General features: G+C 37.6%; 1 protein-coding gene across 3 annotated transcripts in view; it reads right to left on the bottom strand.

Moving 5' to 3' along the window:
* Positions 1-13,853, bottom strand: part of TUT4 (terminal uridylyl transferase 4) — a 44,708-nt gene extending 30,855 nt beyond the window's left edge. For 2 of the 3 annotated variants that reach the window (XM_085308029.1, XM_085308028.1), the window contains exons 1-4: positions 9,887-10,576; positions 8,144-8,307; positions 4,414-4,530; positions 1,976-2,153 (exon numbers count right to left, since the gene is read on the bottom strand). In XM_085308029.1, coding sequence (XP_085164155.1) covers positions 1,976-2,153; positions 4,414-4,530; positions 8,144-8,307; positions 9,887-10,445 — 1,018 coding nt within the window. In that variant the 5' untranslated portion in view covers positions 10,446-10,576. Of the gene's footprint in view, positions 1-1,975; positions 2,154-4,413; positions 4,531-8,143; positions 8,308-9,886; positions 10,577-13,693 lie in introns of those variants that run through there. The other variant, XM_085308027.1, reaches the window with a different exon arrangement.
* Positions 13,854-18,511: the final 4,658 nt, after the last annotated feature.

Raw genomic sequence — 18,511 nt, 5'->3', positions numbered from 1 at the left:
AAAAAACTAAACCCACTGTGATTACTTCCTATGGATTCCCATGGTAGTAAGAATTATCACATAGGTTCTGTTGTCAGCTCTAGAGAAAAAGATGCCAGAATGTTTTCTATACTGTGCATGAATGGACATTTGCAGCATTTTGCAGCTTAGGAAAACACATTCATTAACACATACCAGGCTTTAAAAAAGGAGAAAAGAAACTGTCATTCACTACTATAGACATACCTTTCCACATCAGTTCAGCAGTCCAAACATACCAGCTAGCCAAAYTGCATAAACCCAGTAGTATTCATGAGTATATATGTAAAAATGTTGCCTTTGGTTTGTCTTATGCTAAAATACAAATTTTCAMTGGAAAATTCAACAGCAGGTCAGAGCAGAGGTTTGTCCAAAGGAGCCGCCTATGGCAATATTACAGAGTAAACGGATAAGCAACGTTCCACCCTCTGCTCTAATCAGGAGCTTATGTTTAAGTGCATATTAAACATAGTTCCTAAAAATAAGGCTAATCATCCTACTGCAAACAAAAAGTCTTTCTTACTAATGTATTTTTATAGAGTAAAGGGAAAAATACAGTATTTCTAAAACAAAAGAGAAAACTATAAAACATTGGCTCAGTTTTGATATAAATGAAATCCAAGTGTGAAATCTCCTTTTTCCATCACTAAGATCCATACCTGGTTCTGTTCAGAACTGTTCAGTTGAAAAGTCAACTACTGTTAACATTATGCAGACATTAATGTAGCTACGAAACTCAGCTCTTAAAAATTCAGTGCATCAATTGCACCACAGGAAATAATGGGAAATTAATGCAAAGAAGCAAAATTGGATTTAGCTTATTTTCCAAGAGTGCTGTATATTGGGTTTGAACGCTTCATGTATTCTAGTGAAGTAACATACTAAATACCTGAGAAAAAAACAGGACTACCATGCTATTTACCCAGAAAAACCTCAAGAACTTGATCAGTGTAAAGAAACTTTACTAACTGAAGCAAGAATGTGACTAATCATTTAAACTAGGACTTTTTTTAAAAAAGTTATCCAGAAAGAAATAGATGAGGCATGACATTTACATATAATTCAGTACACATACTGTTTCATAGGAGATATATCTAGATTTGTTGAAGATAATTCAGGCATTCAAAAGATTTTCAGAAGCTATAGCTGACCTCAAAAGCGCACCTTTCTTCACTTTAGGACTGCTTAGCTATAAATAGGCATGAGAAGAAATGTCTGTTAAACAATAAAACTTTCTTGATTTTAATGACTTCTTTTAATGAAGAGTTACTGATTAGTACCTGCATACATTCCAGATCACAATTAAGTACTAAAAATATCTTACAGCCTTAACAAATCCTCTCACAGATCAGATATAAAAAAAATTCTTTTCCTCCCCAAATTTATGCTTTTAAAAATTGGTTCATGCAATTTTCATTTGCCATCAAAGCCTTCACAATCAACTGAGGCACCGGTAGGACAAAAAAGCATGAGTATTTTTTTTCACACTACTTCAAGCTCCTTCCTCTTTCCCCTCCCCTGTTACATTCATATCCATTTAATTAAGTGCACTTGAAAAATAGTATCTCTACTAGAGCATGCACCACTGCAGGCATTCAGTAATGCTAGGCTAGATGCAGGTATCCTCTGAGACACTGAGCCTCAGCGGCTTTAAACAAGACCAAGAAGGGCCCTGGAGATTTCCAATCTTCGCCAGAAATCATTGCTTTAGAGAAGCCAAACAGCTTGAACACTTACCAGAAAAAAGCAAGAATTAGCACTTTTTTGTAGGTTCRCTAGCTGCATTTAAATCAAGTGCTAGTCTATATTAAAATGCCTGTATATATTAAAATTGTATAACATAAAGATACTTTAACTCCAAATATAGTATTCTATCATTAAGGAAGGTATCAAAATCTATGAGAATAAAGAAAGAGAACAATTTTCACCTAAAGAAAATGGAGGATACTATGGATACCTGGTAAGGGCTGTTGAATAATTTTCTCCATCTCGTTTACAATTTCTTGACGGATTCTGAAGTCATCATCTGATATGCCTTGTTCATTTGCTGCCTCAATGAGTGTAAAACTCAGAGCAGCCAACTGTGCAGAGGAAGGGGGTGGGAGGGCACGCAGCTCATTTTCTTCTTGTTTTTCCTGAATAATTTTTGGATGATAAAAGTAAAAACTGATATTTTAAGAGAAAAAGGTTATCTCATAGTACTGCGAGATATCGGAACATATTCTCTGCTGTTTGTGGTTTTTTCTATTTACACGCTGTCCCAACCACACATTTGCAAAGGTAGGAACTCTGCTCAGCCCAACTGGCAAGTGTAATAGTATGGCTCATGGAAATGATAGTAGCTGCTCAATGTTCAAAAGAGAACATGTTGTTTCACAGCTGGCAACTGGGGAGGAAATCTGGAGTGTCACATTCCTGAATCACATTTTCTACAGCTCTGAAACAGAACGCATCCAAGCAAATGAAAAACTGCAAGTGTTTCTACATACTAAAAGTAACCAAGTTGAGGAAGTTTTACTAGGGTCACACTATTTTTCAGAAGGGATCACAACTGCAGGAAAGATTTCAGGGGCAGAAAAGGTATGCCTAACACCAAGTAAGTTTAAGAAGTTGAGTCTCCTCCCACTTCTGACAAACAGCTAATGCCAGGAAATACTATTTTTAATCCATCAAATTATAATCACTTAAATCCAGCAGTAGTAAATGTCAGTGGTATCAAGTCATTTGGGGTTATCTGTAACAATCCCTTGTTTCACGAATTCATCAACTACATAAAACGTATGACTGACGATAGAAACAAACAGTAACCAGAAAATAGTTACAGGCCAAGACAACACACCAGTCCAACATGAAAAAAAACATTTGAAATGTTGACAGAAACAGTCTAGAACCTATATTTGTTTAAACAAATTTAACAAGGAGATGAGCATTTCTGAAAGTTGTTATTTATGGCATTTCTATAGGCCTTTTCTTGAGTGCAGAAATAGAAGCTGCTGCTAAAGCTTATTTTGTACTCTCATATTTCATCATTAAAGCTGTAAATAATGGGACCTGCTTGGTGAAACTATTAATCTCCAACTTCTGGTAATTCAAATGTATACACCGATATAGCTAAAATACACAGTGTTTTTGAGGCCAATACATGTGTTTAATGAAGTAACATTGAGATAGCTACATGTTACTTATCACTGCACTGTGGTACACAACATAAAGCTACYGCAGACAAGTGTTAAAAATCGAAATCACTCCCTGTCATCTATCATTTCCATCCACTGGTAAAGAAACCTCTTTCCTCATTTCTTATCTCCACGCCCAGAAGAAAAGCATGGTACATAAGTGTTTCCATATCATATGTGAGGCTGGTTTGTTGTCATTTTATTCATTTTTTTCCYCTTCATGATATAACTTAGCGGACAGCAAGAGAAGCAAAATCCCTTACAACTAATAACAAAAATATTACTCTCTGAGGCACCATGGATCTGTGGCATTCAGAGTGGTATCTTGGCTTGCTTATRTAAGAGAATTAGAGCATTAATCACAATGTACAAATGTGGCAAGAAATACATGAAAGTAAGAATAAGCAACTGACTACACTTTGGGAAATAGTTGTAGGAGAAGTAGTTTAACTATCTGAACCACAAAACTCTACAAACTTTGGATTTGTAGATTTTCACTAGTGTTTACATAAACTGAGTTGGCAAAAAAAATCCTACCTATGTACCATTTACTAGTMATGCACAAAACATTTCTTAAAGCAACACAAACCGGTTGCCTTTCTCCTTAAAAAAACTCAGCTGTTATACATGTTTTTTAATATTAAAACACACACATACCACAGGTAGATGACAAATGACATCTCGGGAACTGAATCTCTACTTTATTTCTCTTTCTTTAGTCTACATGTACTATTTCCTTTGCTTACCCACCACAGAAAGGACGTAGATTAAAAAAAAAAAGACACACCACACAAGTCAGACAAAAAGAAAAAGAAAAAAAATCAAAAAACCCCACTTCTCCCTCATGATGATCTTACCACTAATGGTGTTATTTTTGAAACAAAGCAGAAAACCTAAATGGGCTTTTCACCTAGAGTTGCTTAGCCTCCTCTTACCAGAGGTAGGAGGCTCAAGCTCCTACAGAACTGCCCACTGCTCAYTACTCAGAGAGACTAATTCAAAGCAACTATCAACAAATGTTCCTTCCTCTTGCCCTGGTCAGATCAACAAGTCCTTGCTCTCAAACGAAAAATGAGCAACAGGAACTTGTGCATCTCTGTTCAGTACACACAAACCTTCACTTAAATGAAGATGACAAAAAGAAGCATACCGCATAACAAAATAGCTTAATCTTTTAAAACAGAAAAACAATAGCCAAACTTCTTATTTGTTAACTTACCATTATATTTTTCTTATGACGTTTTTCTTTAATATGCTTGTGAGCTCCCTGGATATTTTCAATATGAACTAAGCAGAGCTTGCATAGATACTGACAGTTGGTGTACTCTGGGGAGCGCTGTGGAAAAATGACCACAAATTAAAGGAAATGTTTCTCCCACCTGAAAGACTCAACTATTTGAACAATAAATTGTATTCAACAAGTAGCAATTACAATGCCAATGTACCTTGAAAATATTAAGTGATCTCCAAAAAAACCCAGTGAAAATGGATTTGTACCCATACAACAAAGGGCAAAAGCAAAGAAAGGAAGTGAGATGACTTGGATATTACACTTCTGAGTAGATTTCAGAGAGGCAAGATTAAGATTTAGCAGTTTATGCTGCCTAAGCCTGAACTAAAGGCCTGTAAACTACTCCCTTCTCAGCCCAAGCTTTTAATAATTATGGATTTATTAAATCTCAGCATCTATCCTCCTTTTTTTCTGAGGAGAAAATGGGAAATATTCATCACATTACCTGCTCTACAGGTTATGAAAGATAGTGGAGTTGCCTTGCTTTGGATATTCACAATGTAAAGTGCAATACCGCATTTTGTATTCCATTAAAAAAGGCATGGCTGGCCAACAAGGAGGAAGATAGCGGGTTTCYGACTTCCTCACGACTGTACTCTGCATAAGATGGGATCCTCCAGACRGAACTGAGATTATCCCATTTCCAAGAAAAATTCAGTGTGGTCAGAAYTGGAGAACAGCGTTTTGGACAGACYGGCTGCAAGCGATGGACTATACAAACGCGGAGCTGCAGCCCGGGAGACGAGAGAGGCACAAGGGRCACGCCTGCAGCAAGAAACCGCCTCGCAGCCAAGCAAAAGGATTGCTCAGGATGCAAAAGGCACCGTCTTCCCAGGGACCAGGAGGAGATCCTGTGGAGTGCATTCATCCAGGAAACCACTGAGAACTATTACACTAAAAGGCAGAAAGACCACCTCTGCAAAGAGAGGGGCAAGAATTGCTTTCAAATCCTCCACTTCAATCTGTCTCATCCAGCAGTTGTTTTTTCTTGCTCTGTTGCAATGTTCTAATAAAACACAGATATAGAGATAGAAAGCATTTTACTATGTTCACTTCAAAGACAAAATGTGAGAGTTCTTGCTCACGTCTCTCTTGAAGGGTCCCCAAGAAAAAAAAAAAAAAGTTTTCCTCCAGGGTTTCACTTTTCCAGTAACCACGGTCAGTTACAACTGTGAGACCAAAAGATCCTACCTAACGTTTCTGTTAGAATTCTAATACATCTGTATTTACTAAAACGGAAAAGCATGCTGAAAACACCAGCTGCTTAACAGTGTCACAGCAATGAATGAACACAGAATGCCATTTTAAGATGCTAAAATGGACTATTTTTAGATTAAACAAATTTGACTTACTATACAGAAAACCTAAACCACTGCTAAATTTGGGCAAGTTTTTCAACTTAGTAAGCTTGATCTTTGTTTTTTAGAAAGACTTCAGATACTTTCTGTTATTTTCCAACTGCAGAGTAAATATCAATTTAAAATAGTATAGTCATGAAACTTTTATCACTGATTTCCTTCAACTTTATTTTCTGCAACACTGATACCTAACAGGATGAAATTAAACATCTACTAGGAACATAACTTAGAGTCAGTTACACTTGGCTAATTACAAAGACTGAAGGACTGTAGATGAAAAATAGTATTTTACCACTCTTACAAAGTTGAATGCATTTCAGCAATAACAATATTAAAAATGATTGGGTAATTCTTTAAATCAAGTTCAGTGAAAATGTGCTGGTTGCAGCCCTTCAGGAACAGAGATATCTGAGTAGGCACAATACTGATCTGCAGTACTGGGTCAACAGATACTGCCAGAAAGATTGAATCATGTAATGCCTTTTACTTTGCCTTTACTGTAAACTTTGTTTTAATCATCTAGTTATGCTTAACACCAAAAAAGGAGTAAGAACTCAAAATAATAATAAGTAGTAGGTTGTAACTTTTAATTAAGGAAGTTAGATGCCTTCAGACAACCTAGGCCTAGTGAAATCAACCTTTGGCTAATCCATCTCAGAGCTGTTTGTATCTTAAACTCACACAGAATGGGAAGGCTCCAGATCACTAGGGAAGAAAAACTTAAGACTATCTTTAAAAGTCTAAAAACGATAAGCCAAGGAGTCATAGACCAGTCAGAATTAGCCTCCAGAAAAATACTGCAATAAATAACTAAGATATTAATAAGTACATAAAATAAAATAGGTCACAGGTGACAAACTGATCTGCTATGAACAAATTATACTAAACCAATTTTAGAGTTGCTTTTTAAAAACAGAAAATCACAAGGCTTGACGAAGCAGTAACAGATGCTGTATCTTGGATTTAACTTTTTTTTTTTTTAATCACTTTATATTGTATCAGTCTCAAAATAAAGATAGGTAAGGCGAGCTTGAGAGGGCACACAGCAAAGATTCACTACTACTCTAGACGTATGTGCCAAGTAGTGGTCAACATAGTCCTTCCAGAGTGAGRATCATTCACACTTAAAGACTTAAGAAAGGCAACAGAGGGTGTGCTGACTACACTTGCAAAAGACACCAATATGGAAGAGGTTACAAAAGGCTTTGCAAGATGATGACAATTCCAAGTGATCAAACAAATTAGAGGAAGAGAACAAATAAAGTGCAATTTAATAACATCAAAGCAAAGTACTATTCCTGCCTATGTAATATCAGCTACAATAAATACAGGTCTGGCAACACCTGACCGGGTATTTCTTAAGGAAAGGATATGGGGATCATAGCAAATCAAAGTACAAGTCAACATTCTATTGCTGTTATAAAACAGACATCCTACTCTAACATAAATACACATGTTTTATTTAAGATGGATGAAGTCAGCTTTCCTCGTTACACGGTACCAGTTAAGACTTCAGCTGAAACGTTATGTCCAATTTTGGATACCAGTTACATGGACTAGGTGGCGGAAGTCCAGAAAAAAGCAACAAGAATGAACCYCTAGCTTAAAAAAGCCACACACACATCCAATGACAAAGGAAGAAAAAGCGAGTGTACAGGGAGAARTGGTAATGATAATCAAATGTATGGTAAGTTGCAAAAAAAAAGGAATGAACTGTTAGGTTTATTTTCCTAGGACAAAATACTAAGGGATTAAAATGCTGCAAGACAGGCTTGCATTAGATGTTAGGAAAAACTTGCTGGTTTCCTACAGTGGTTTTGAAATTTGTTTACTGCAGATTAAGAACAGCTTAGACAAACACTCTTGAGGTATCATCTTCGGTACAGGCGATCCTGACTAGTGGCAGGCTAATACACTGAACATACCTTGAGGTCCCTTTCAATCCGGTATGCTGAGTGTCCAGGTAACCTGACTTGCTGGAAAAATCTCAGGTAAATAATGGAACAGTCATCCTTTAAGTCTGCGGGACTAAAAATATTGTTCCATATAGGCTACATATGCCACAAAAGGAACCTYAAATTTCATTCCACTTCTGTTCCAACAAAGGACTAGTCAATTACTAGGAATAATATCTTAGATCATGTAAATGAGCCATTATAAAGAAGAAAGGATCAGAGGCAACAAGGTCTAATGGAAATACCATCCAAAACAAAATACAGCAAATGCAGTGAAAGGTAGGCTACAAGACATCGTACAAAGACACCAACTTTCCTTTTTATCTAATAAGTAACACAACTTACTTTTTCAAGTCGGGAGATGTAGTCCCTTTCCAGTCGTTCTTCTGCTTGTTTCAGTCCTAGCTGTTGTTCAGCTGTCAGATTAGATTCATCAATAACAGCAGTGTTGTCTAAATAATCAGCCTCCAAAGTATGTTCTTTAGTTGATTCAGAATTCTTTTCTTTACCTACAGAAAGAAATAGGTAGTTATTTTCTTGAGAATAACTCACGGAGAAGAAAAGTAAAAGTTACAGAACCATGGCCAAAGCAGTTAAGAGTATCTCAGTAAGGAACCAGACACATTTCAGATTTTYGGTCAAAGGTTGGCCAAAATCACCTTAGACATTAGAATCTCTTCAGTATGTTTATCACAATTCTGGAGAGACTTCAGAGACTACTCTGCTACCAAGTATGCTATCAAAAAGAAAAAATAATTGATAGATCTTTTTTGTTCTTCAATCCTAACTTCATATTCTCTATTAAGTTCTTCAAGGCAGGAAAAGAGTTTTTGTTAAGCACAGTAGAGTACCTGAGATCTTGATGCTCTACTATGACAGAAATATTAAATACTAGGTTTAAATTTTTACATCATACGCTTTGCTTAGGAAACAGTCATTAAAACCACTTTAAAGACATTGACCCAAACAATCTCACAAAGCTAGTATCCACGCGTTTCAATCACCTCGACTTAAAAGGCTGTTGGAGCTGTATTTGAACATACCGTGACACCTCACCGCCCTACGGCTAGCAACTATGGCGCTCCGGAACGCTGCTATTTACAAACACACAAGTCAATTCAGAAGGGCCAGTTCCTCCAGATGCCTACGATTTGTTCAGAGTTTAATAATCTGTACAAATACTAACACACTAAACTATTCCAGTAGTTGCAARCGCTAGTAACAGCGAGGGTTTTATGAGGTTATCTCTGTCCCTAGACTAGCCAGGAAACAAAMACTGAGCAAGTGTTCAAGTCCTTGGTTTTTTCAGTGATAGATGGTCCCTGCAGTACATGATGGAGGTCTGCAAAKAGCTGACTGATCACAGGATGCTGCCACTTCAAGTTTATTCTTCTGTTAAGCTTTTTGAGATAGCTTAAAACAAAAAAGCAGCCTCAGAGCAGCATTTTCATTAGAAAAAAAAAAAAACTTTGTTTTGAAGAAGTTTGACAAATCCTGCACTGAGGAACTAATCTGAGATGAAACACACCCTGATCCACATATTTAATTCCAAAATTGAAGACATAARAAAAGAATATTCTTAATGATAACTGCTGATGGTATGTTACGCAATCACCTAAACCAAAAAGCCTTCTGCCCAATCATCTTTCAAATATTTAGTAACAAAAAGAGCACAACTATCACAGAAAAATCACATTTTCATGCCACCTATAAGAAAGTTTTCTTRTTGAAATTTTTTCCTGATCCTTCTGAAAAGCAGCAATACTTGGCCTTTCCRTAACAGGCAATCATATTATAAAGTCCCCCCCCCCAGCACTAAATTCACAAAATTGCCTGAAACCCACGCACTCTATCCATTCTGCAAAGATGTTTAGGTTTTAGACATGAGGCGGGGGGGAGGACAGCTATTATAATAATTTCTATTTTCTAAGTAATATGCTTATCATTAATAATATGCTCTCTGCAAATGCACTCAGCAACTTACAGTATGTGAAAAATATGCAAATAGAAACATTTCAAAGCCTATTTCAGATTGTTAACAATTTTATCGGGAGAAAAGTGAACAAAGTAGTATTGAATAATACTCACTGAAGTCAGACTTATGTTCTATTTTCCTTTGACCTGAAGCAGTCTTACCAGGTTCACCCGTCTGATCAATACTAGTCTTCAACATATGAACTCCCAGTGGATTTTCCAACACCATTTTCCCTCTCCGGGCAGCTGTTAAGGTCTCCGTGCTAACTCCATTYCCAGAAACGTGGGAGCCTGGAAAGTTTTCTCCCACTTGTTGAGCTTTTGTCTGTTTCGGGTTTTCCACTGCCGACGATAAATTAGACAATTTTTTTGCTTTTCCATGACTTCGATCCTGAAGGTTTGACCCTGTATCTTTAGTTCCAGGAATACAACTATTTACTTTGCATGATTTATTTTCTTCTTGTTTTTCAGAAAACACATCATTTTGTTTACTTTTTTTGCTGCTATTCCCACCTGGAGAACTTCTCCCAACATCCTTCATAGTTTTGTCATTTCTATTATGTTTATAATTTTGATTATTTGTAGTTCTGACGGCTTTGCCTTCCTCACAGACAACACGGGCAGACTTCCTTGGGTCATGATTTCCATTCTTTGAGCTCCTGGCCTCTTCCATTATAGTGAAGACCTGCTTCTTCTGTCTCTTGAGACCACTTGAAGTGCAATTCTCCAGTAATTCCAAGTTGATATTAAATCCGCTGTGCAGGAAAGAATTGTAGCTGATTGTCTGCTGGAGAAATAGTGATAGAGACTTTAAAAAAAAGAAAAAGAAAAAATATCAAAACTCTACATAGACAATGCATTAAAATAAACCTCTCTAAGGAAAAGTGAAACTACTAATAATGATAGGAAGCATGTTTCCCTCATAGGCATAATTTTTTATAATGTGAATTTTCATAATACGTTCCATATTAAAATAAAACTCACAAATATTTTGTTAATCTTGACTTCTATTTAAAAGAGGTGGGGGTAAGATGAGACAAAAAATGGCAGAACATGGTAACTATCACTTAGTGACAAAACTATCAGCAGGCTGCTTTTTTCTTTCCCCCCTATTTTTGGCTTTAGAAAAAAAAAAGATGTCTAGAAAAAAAAAAAAAAAAAAAAAAAAAAAAAAGTTAAAAGTTCAGGTATATAGCTTGAACTCTTAAAAATAAATCTGACCTATCACCTACACCCACAGACACTTAAGCACTACATTTTTGATACACATAATTCTTATACATGTTAATTGCCATCAATTACATAAGATTTTACTTCTTAAAAAGAAGAACAGAAGTAGCAAATATTTTGTTTAGCTACAGATTAACTTTACTTATCTAAGTCTCAGTCCTTTAATCTAAGCCTGATTTTGAAGGCAACTCCAACACTGTTTTCCCAATAGGAAGCTAAGCACGAATATAGGGATTTGTTTGTTTGTAAGGAATTACTCTTACTAACAGAGAATGAAGAGAAAATCTGTAAGAACAAAATCTTTTTCTTTTTTAAAGTAAATTGCCACCTTGAAATATAATTCTTATAACAAAATTTTTAAGAATAAAGAATTAGCCAAAAATGAAAATGGATTATTTACAACGACAGCAAGATTTGGAGTTCAGGCATACAGAATTTCTCCCTTTCCTGTCCTGTAAATTTTCAGTAGGTAGAGGCAAGATCACTGGAAAGAAGCAAGATCACTGGAAAGAAGCAAGATCACTGGAAAGAAGCAAGATCACTGGAAAGAAGCAAGATCACTGGAAAGATCACTGATAGCCCCATCATTTAGTGAAGAAAAGGAATAACTGAAAAAAAAAAAATCAAATTACAACTATTAGGTGATACCACAATATACTTACTCAGTGCACCGAGAGAAAGGATCAGATTTAAACGTTTACAAAAAAAAAAGAAATTCTGAATATTATCACTATAAAGGATAATGATTTTTTTCCAGATTATATAATACAGTCACTATACAGTTTTCACTTTGAAGAAACACAAAGTGGAAAATGGATAGCTTAAGTCTCTATTTACATCATTTAAAATACGTATTATTTTTCCAAGAAGGAGGGGGAAAAAAAATCAAGAATTGTCATGAAGTCAGCGTCACAGTCAATTTCCATTTTTACTAAAATATACAACTTGAAAATGAAAAATCTAGTCTACTAAATTCATTCCAATGGTCAAGTATCTCAAAAATACGTTTAGGTAATATTAGAGCTATTCTCYGTTAAACACTGATAACATCTGTCTCTCACTTTTAGACCAAAAGTCAGAGATTGGTAAACCAAAAGAGTAAACAGAAATTGCCTTTGGGTCTCACTCAATCTTTCTCATAGCACTTCTTATTAGCCCAGCAACAACCGGTGACCTGTACCAGTGTCACGTAAGTCTCATGGTAGAAAGAAGGGCCTGGGACCCTACCAGTAAGCTAAATTTACTGGTGTCTGACCACTAGCAGAAGGCTTTGCCCTAGAGACTGGGGAAATGTTACTGCCACGTAAAGGGCATTGCCATCTGCAAACAATCTCTGTGCCACTATACAGATCTCTATGTGACCAAAAGAAAAGAACAAGCCTTTCCAAATTTTAAACTATTCATCATGTTTCAGTTGCTCAACCTAAGGAAAAAAAAAAAGCGCAAAATAAATCATCAGCCCTATTTCACTTCTTCTTCGCCCTTGCCAAAGGACGGCAGAGCGCAAACCCACCCGCTCTCTACGGCCAGCGACTCGCGCCCTCCCGGCGGGCTGCTCCCTCTCCTGCGCACTTCGGCAGGCTGCACAACCGGAAAACCAGCCCAGCTTAAACCCAGGCTGGCACAAGGGAGGAGGAGGCAATAACAAACAACTAGGAGCAGGGTGGAACAACAACTCTGCCAGCTTCAAACTACCCTGAAACTACGGCACTGGAGGCAAAGGGGAACTTCGTTTTGCTCTGCATTTTATCAACTTTAAATTGGTTGGTTCAAATTTTGCAAAAAAGGTTTGAAAACTCACAAAAACACTACGGTAGGCTCAACTGACCTGATCTCATCCATTCAATAAACATAGACATCTAGACATTCAAAGAGAATACATAAGTTATAATCAAATGCACAAATGTGACTTACTCTTACAGAGCTTTTATTAGAAATTTTCTTAGTTTTTTTTTTCTGTCACATTTAAAACCATCTTTATAACCCAGCTAAAATATTGAGTACTGCCATAGTGTTATAGCATGAATATAACCAAATGCAAGCAATTAAGTTTAAAAAGCACAGAGCCAGTATTTATTCTGAAAAAAAATGATAATAAACACTGCTCATGTAATCTCCTAAGACAAAGAGCATTTTATAACAAAAAACATTAAGATTTCCACAACCAAATTTAGATCTGCAATGCAGGTGCGCTAAAGTTGTAGCACTTAGGAATGAATTTTCTTCCTTAATATTGAAAGGATTTAGCAAATGAGAAAATCTTGATTACTGTAACATACTCAATAACCACATTATCCTTTTCATATAAAGAACTACACAGTAAACCAATCGTAACAATTAAAAACAAAAGAGATAGCGGGAGAGAGAGAGAGAGAGAGAAAAGGAAAAACCACCACCACTAAAAGAAGGCAGTTTTAAAAACATAATTCTTCCTTCTCTGCCATAGATACTGACCACCTATTTATGGAGAGAGGGAAGAGAGGGAAACAGGAAGCCAAAAAAGAGCACCTCTGAGAGGAATAATACGGTTGGAAATAAAACACCAGAGCGGAGTGAATCAGTGCTGAGGTGGCCTCTTTCTGGAAACCTGGATGGCACGTCTTATTTGCAAGCTCAGGCTCAACCGCCAGGCCCAGAAGAAAAAAGGAAYTGTCACCCAGGCAGACTGGCAATAAGACTGCAGTTTTTCACCTGTGTCTGCGAAGTGGGGGTTTGATTCACCTATTGAGCATATTTCATCTATTCGATTTCCTGGTGCTACAGGCGACTCAGTTTCCTCTGCTTTCTGAATGTACAGCGCCAGCAACTCCTCTGAAATCTAGCTCAATTCTTGGCACTTTGTAGAAAAAACTCTGGCTGAAATACAAAAGCTTTAGGTCGGACAAGATACCATCRCACCTTACACTTTAGAAAATGATTACAGCTAATGATAAATACCTACARCAATCACATTTAAAAGTATCTAAAACCAGCCTATATTGCATTATGTTACAATTCATTTTAGGTTGATGAAATGAAGGAACCAAAATTGTTTCATTTTCGTTTCTGCCAGTTTATTTTTCTTCTCTGTTCTCTCAGACTAGCATTACAAAATTCTGTGTTTGAATTGCAAATATTCAGGATAATGCTTAAATACAAACAGGAAAAAAAAATCTCGAGGACATATTCCTACCCATTTGCCCTTCCACCTCTTCCTCTCAAGTTTTTCAGCTGCATTTAAATCCTTCTAAAACTATACATTTTGGGTCACATTTTGTCAYAGAGGACCTCTTCAAGGACGAAGAAACTCAGGGTTTCTGCATTTTGAGATGTGACAGAATGCTCTTTGGCAACACAATTCTTTTTTAATCATTTCATTAGCAGCAGGACAGATGTCTGGTTTCCTATACATTCCTTTTGCACCCCCTTCACGACACAGCTCTAGCACAGCCCACTGGGCAAGTGGCAAGCTGTGCTGCAGCTAAAAGAACATATACACTCATTGGTTATTAGCTGTTTGCCAAGAGCAAACGTAGCTTCCTCCTGCTTTTCTCTCAGTAGAGGCACCTTCTGGATTGAGACATCTTTTTTTTTTTTCCCCTCCAAAAAACATACAGTAACTCATTGGTCTCTGATATTATTTGAAATATGTTGTAAAAATTGGTTGCAATTGGCTAGAAAGTAATAAAAGTAATTACAAAGATGTAGAAGAACAACTAAAGTGAAACAGAACAGYCTCATAAGTTTCATTTCCTCAGGGAGGACTAGATTAAAGATAAACAGCAGAAGTACTACAAACATAACTGTTATCACCCTCTTTCTATAAAGCACTCCCTCCTTGGAGATCCAGAGACCTGTTTTTATCTGAGACCTGCTTTTATCGGTCCTATTATGATTGTCCCTTAAGCTCAAATCTCCCCAGCCAGCCTTCCAACAGTAAGTGGGATGATTAACCTCAGCCTGCCCAGGCTGATTACCAGTATAGCCCAGCTGATTTTCCTCAATAAAAACAAATAGACATTCAGCAAACAAAGGTAACAGCCACAGAAAGAAACAAAAGCAAAAGCAGTCTTCTGCACTCTGCTCAAACTGCAATTCAGGTAGTGTCTCCATCTACAGACCTAATGTGTTAGAAAGAGGAGGAAAAGTCTCTTTTCTAGACTGTTTATAGCCGTAGGCCCATGTTTGCATCTGAGAACTGATAGAGATTATTCAAGCTTCTCCCATGTTCTAAGATGATAGTTTTAAAAAAAGTTATTGTACATCTATGTTTTTATGATAATCCAAGCATAACTGAACACAAACTATAATCAATCTTCAGTGGTTTTCCAAACTACTTAAAACTGAAACTATCAGAGATTACCAGCCACTAAAGCTCCTCAGGCTCCACCAGCAATAAACCCATAGGTATTCTTAGTAACAAACCTAAATGCTATACAGAGTCTCAGATCTTCCTGCTTCTGTAAGCTATAGAATTTAGGCTAGTAAGTAAAATACTTCTTAGAAGGAAGCCAGCACAGTGTACACGATATTTAACACAGAACAGTGATACAATAAAACTAACACGCTGCGCTTACTGAAGCTGCATAGCCCTATAGGAAGTTCTGATGTTAAATATTATGGCATAGAGGACTGAAAAYGTGCTAAGAGATCCTTTCAGAGTCATAGGATAGCTGAGGTTCAAAGGGACCTCTGGAGCTCGATTTTGTTTATCAACAATCGAATATACAGGTTTGTATACAAAGCTGTAACAAGGCAGTATCTGGATTAGACACAAGTACTACTGAGTAAGTGTCCTACRGAGGGACAGATGGGAAAAGCTTTGTTTGATACAAAAGTTAGTAGTAAGATGCAACTAACTGTGTTTTAAAATGACTAGAATATGCAGGAGCAAAAATCTTTGTAAGATATGCTTGATATAGGTTAGTTTCTATTTGCATTGGTACATGTTCTCTTTTCTATCCGTCATATTATATTGCAGGAAAGTTAAGAGGCATGTCACCAAACAGCAAATGCCAATAACCACTAAACTGCGAGCCTACCGCTGATGCTGACTCCCCTTCCAACCTCAGGCAAGGCATCCTCTCCCCCTCTGGCCAGCTGTAGAACAAAGGTACACTGACTTCCCTTCTCTTTGTATTGCATACAAGGATTCCTAATGCTTCAGTGTATTTTGGTTCTGATCCTAAATTTTACTGTAATAGTCTTCTAAACATCTGAAAAACACCACAATTTTATAATCAACTTAAGCAAGCACTAAAGCCAAAAGAGGGTACCACCTGCCTCATGCACTGCCTTCCGCTGAAAGGTACACACTGCAACCAGATCAGGAAAATGGTCCAAGTTAGCTCCAACTTTAAAAACAAACACAGCTCTTGTACACAGGGGAGGAGACTGGGACAAAAAACAGTTCGAGRTTGTGTGCATCCAAAGCCTTTCACAGGCAATATTAGCTTCCAGGGGCCTGAACTGATTGTGAAGCTGGCTTCAATTGCAGAAATTCATTCAAACTCAATTTATCCATCTTGTTCTTAAGCCACTGTTAATAGTTTGTGATTGATCTAAATAAAARTACAACAGAACATATTTTTGGCATAGAAGTTTGTCTGGACCAARATTTTATTTAAGCAACAGTGATCCTTCCAAACGAACTCTGATCTTTAAGGAAAGAAAGYTCCTGAAGTACTTCAGACTAGTTGCAAACTAGTTCACAAACTACAATTAAAGCAAAAGAATCCTCTACTAACACCTTTAAGCCTGTTTTACCAGGGCACAGCACTTTCACTAATAATAAAAAAAAAGAGGAAAAGAAAAAGAAAACCACTGCTTCACAAAAGTTGTCAAGAACATGTTCATACAGTTGCTCACAGACTGAGTCACAGCAGTTTGTAAAACAGAACTGATACCAGGCTCCCGAGTTAAGCTTTGCTGTCATCAAAAATTAAATTCCAAAAGTTACCTATTGCTGCCAATATTTATTTTTTTTATACAGCAACMGAAATAAAAATCATCTAACGAAACTTGACAAATTATTTTTCTAAAGATTCGATAAAACATCAGAACCAAAAATTATAACCAGGGTACAGTATGGGTACATGTACTACATATACAGCTACATATGCATATCCAATCAAAAAAAAAGGGGGGGGAGGGAAGATTCATATGCATTGTTACTAAATTTAGGTAGTAAGTTTTTAGTACTTCTAAGTTAAAAGATTTACTGATCTATCACTTATCTACAATTGACTTATAATAATATTGCATATTGTCTGAAAATGTGCCAAAAGCATCAGAAATATTGACTTTGCATGTACAGTTTCCATTCTGCAAGCGAATGCAATAAAACACACCTGCAGGATCTTTCTTCATATGAGATCTCAGTGGAAGTCAGTAGCAATGCTAAATTAATTCTTTTATTATTGTCCCCCTCAACAGAGAGTTAATTTAGCTGATATGCTTTCCAAAATTTCAAAAGCAAGTGTTAAGTCTAGAAAACAGGATATGCTCTCAGCTGGGCAAAGTTTTGCCTGGCCTCACGGTAACAGTAGGAATACCCAATCTAAAACTATTATTCTGACAAGCACATACACAAGAAGTGCAAGAGGAGCTCCCCAGGGMTCTTTCCTTCAAGGAGGATGCAGGATGCAGGGAAATCCTGCTCCTCTTTCTTTTTCTGCACAGCAGCGACAGCCTTCAGAGGAAGCACCAGGAGAACGCCTGGGCGCTGTGCAGGTGCCCCTGGCACCCTCTTCATCTGCTAGTTCAGCACAAAAGAAAAGTCCCAGCTGTTTTCTATGCAAGAACAGGAGAGAGAATTTTCTCCGCCCTCTCTGCATATGTTCTGGGAACATACAATACATATGTTTTGGGAAACCATARTTTTGTCCCAAATTATTTTTATGTCCGTGTTTTTCTAAAGTTTGACAGAACAACAGCAAYGACCCAGCTCATTGCATAACTGATGTCTGAGAAGCAGATCTCTCACTCCTAATATAGCTGCTTCTGCTAGATACCGTCATTAAGTCATACTTCTGTGGCTGGGTTACTTTTCTTGTGATGGAAATAAATTATGTCACCAATATCTGGGATCAAACTGTCAAAAAGCACCTCCTGAGCCTGGGAGCGCAAGTCAGACAGCATCGGAAACAAACACGTTTGTGAGCCAACGCAACGAATCCCGAACCCGGGGCGCAGCGCTGAGGACGCCAAGCGATTTGGAGGTGAAAACAAAAGGAATTATTGGCTCCGTCGTCGCTTAGCCCCCCTCTCCGGCACCCCGTCCGCCAAGCTGCCTCCGCCGCCCGCCCGCTTCCAGCSGGCCCTGCTCCGATTTCCACAAACAGCCCGAAAAGCAACAAGGCCCCGGAGGAGCAACCGGACACATCCAARCCGGGCGGCAACATCTCCGTGCAGAAGGCACAAAACTCGCCCGGCCGGAGGCTGCATTTGTACACCGGGGGGGGGACACAACCGGGGGCCATTTCGGGAGTGACTCCCGGGAGGGGCAGCCCGGCCGGGGGGCACGGAGAG

Source organism: Rhea americana, unplaced genomic scaffold (genome assembly GCF_003343005.1).
Source record: "Rhea americana isolate MKP2758 unplaced genomic scaffold, rheAme1 scaffold_27, whole genome shotgun sequence".
Classification (NCBI taxonomy): Eukaryota; Metazoa; Chordata; class Aves; order Rheiformes; family Rheidae; genus Rhea; species Rhea americana.
The sequence above is the reverse complement of the archived record's forward strand: the minus strand, read 5'-3'. Positions and strand labels throughout refer to the sequence as shown.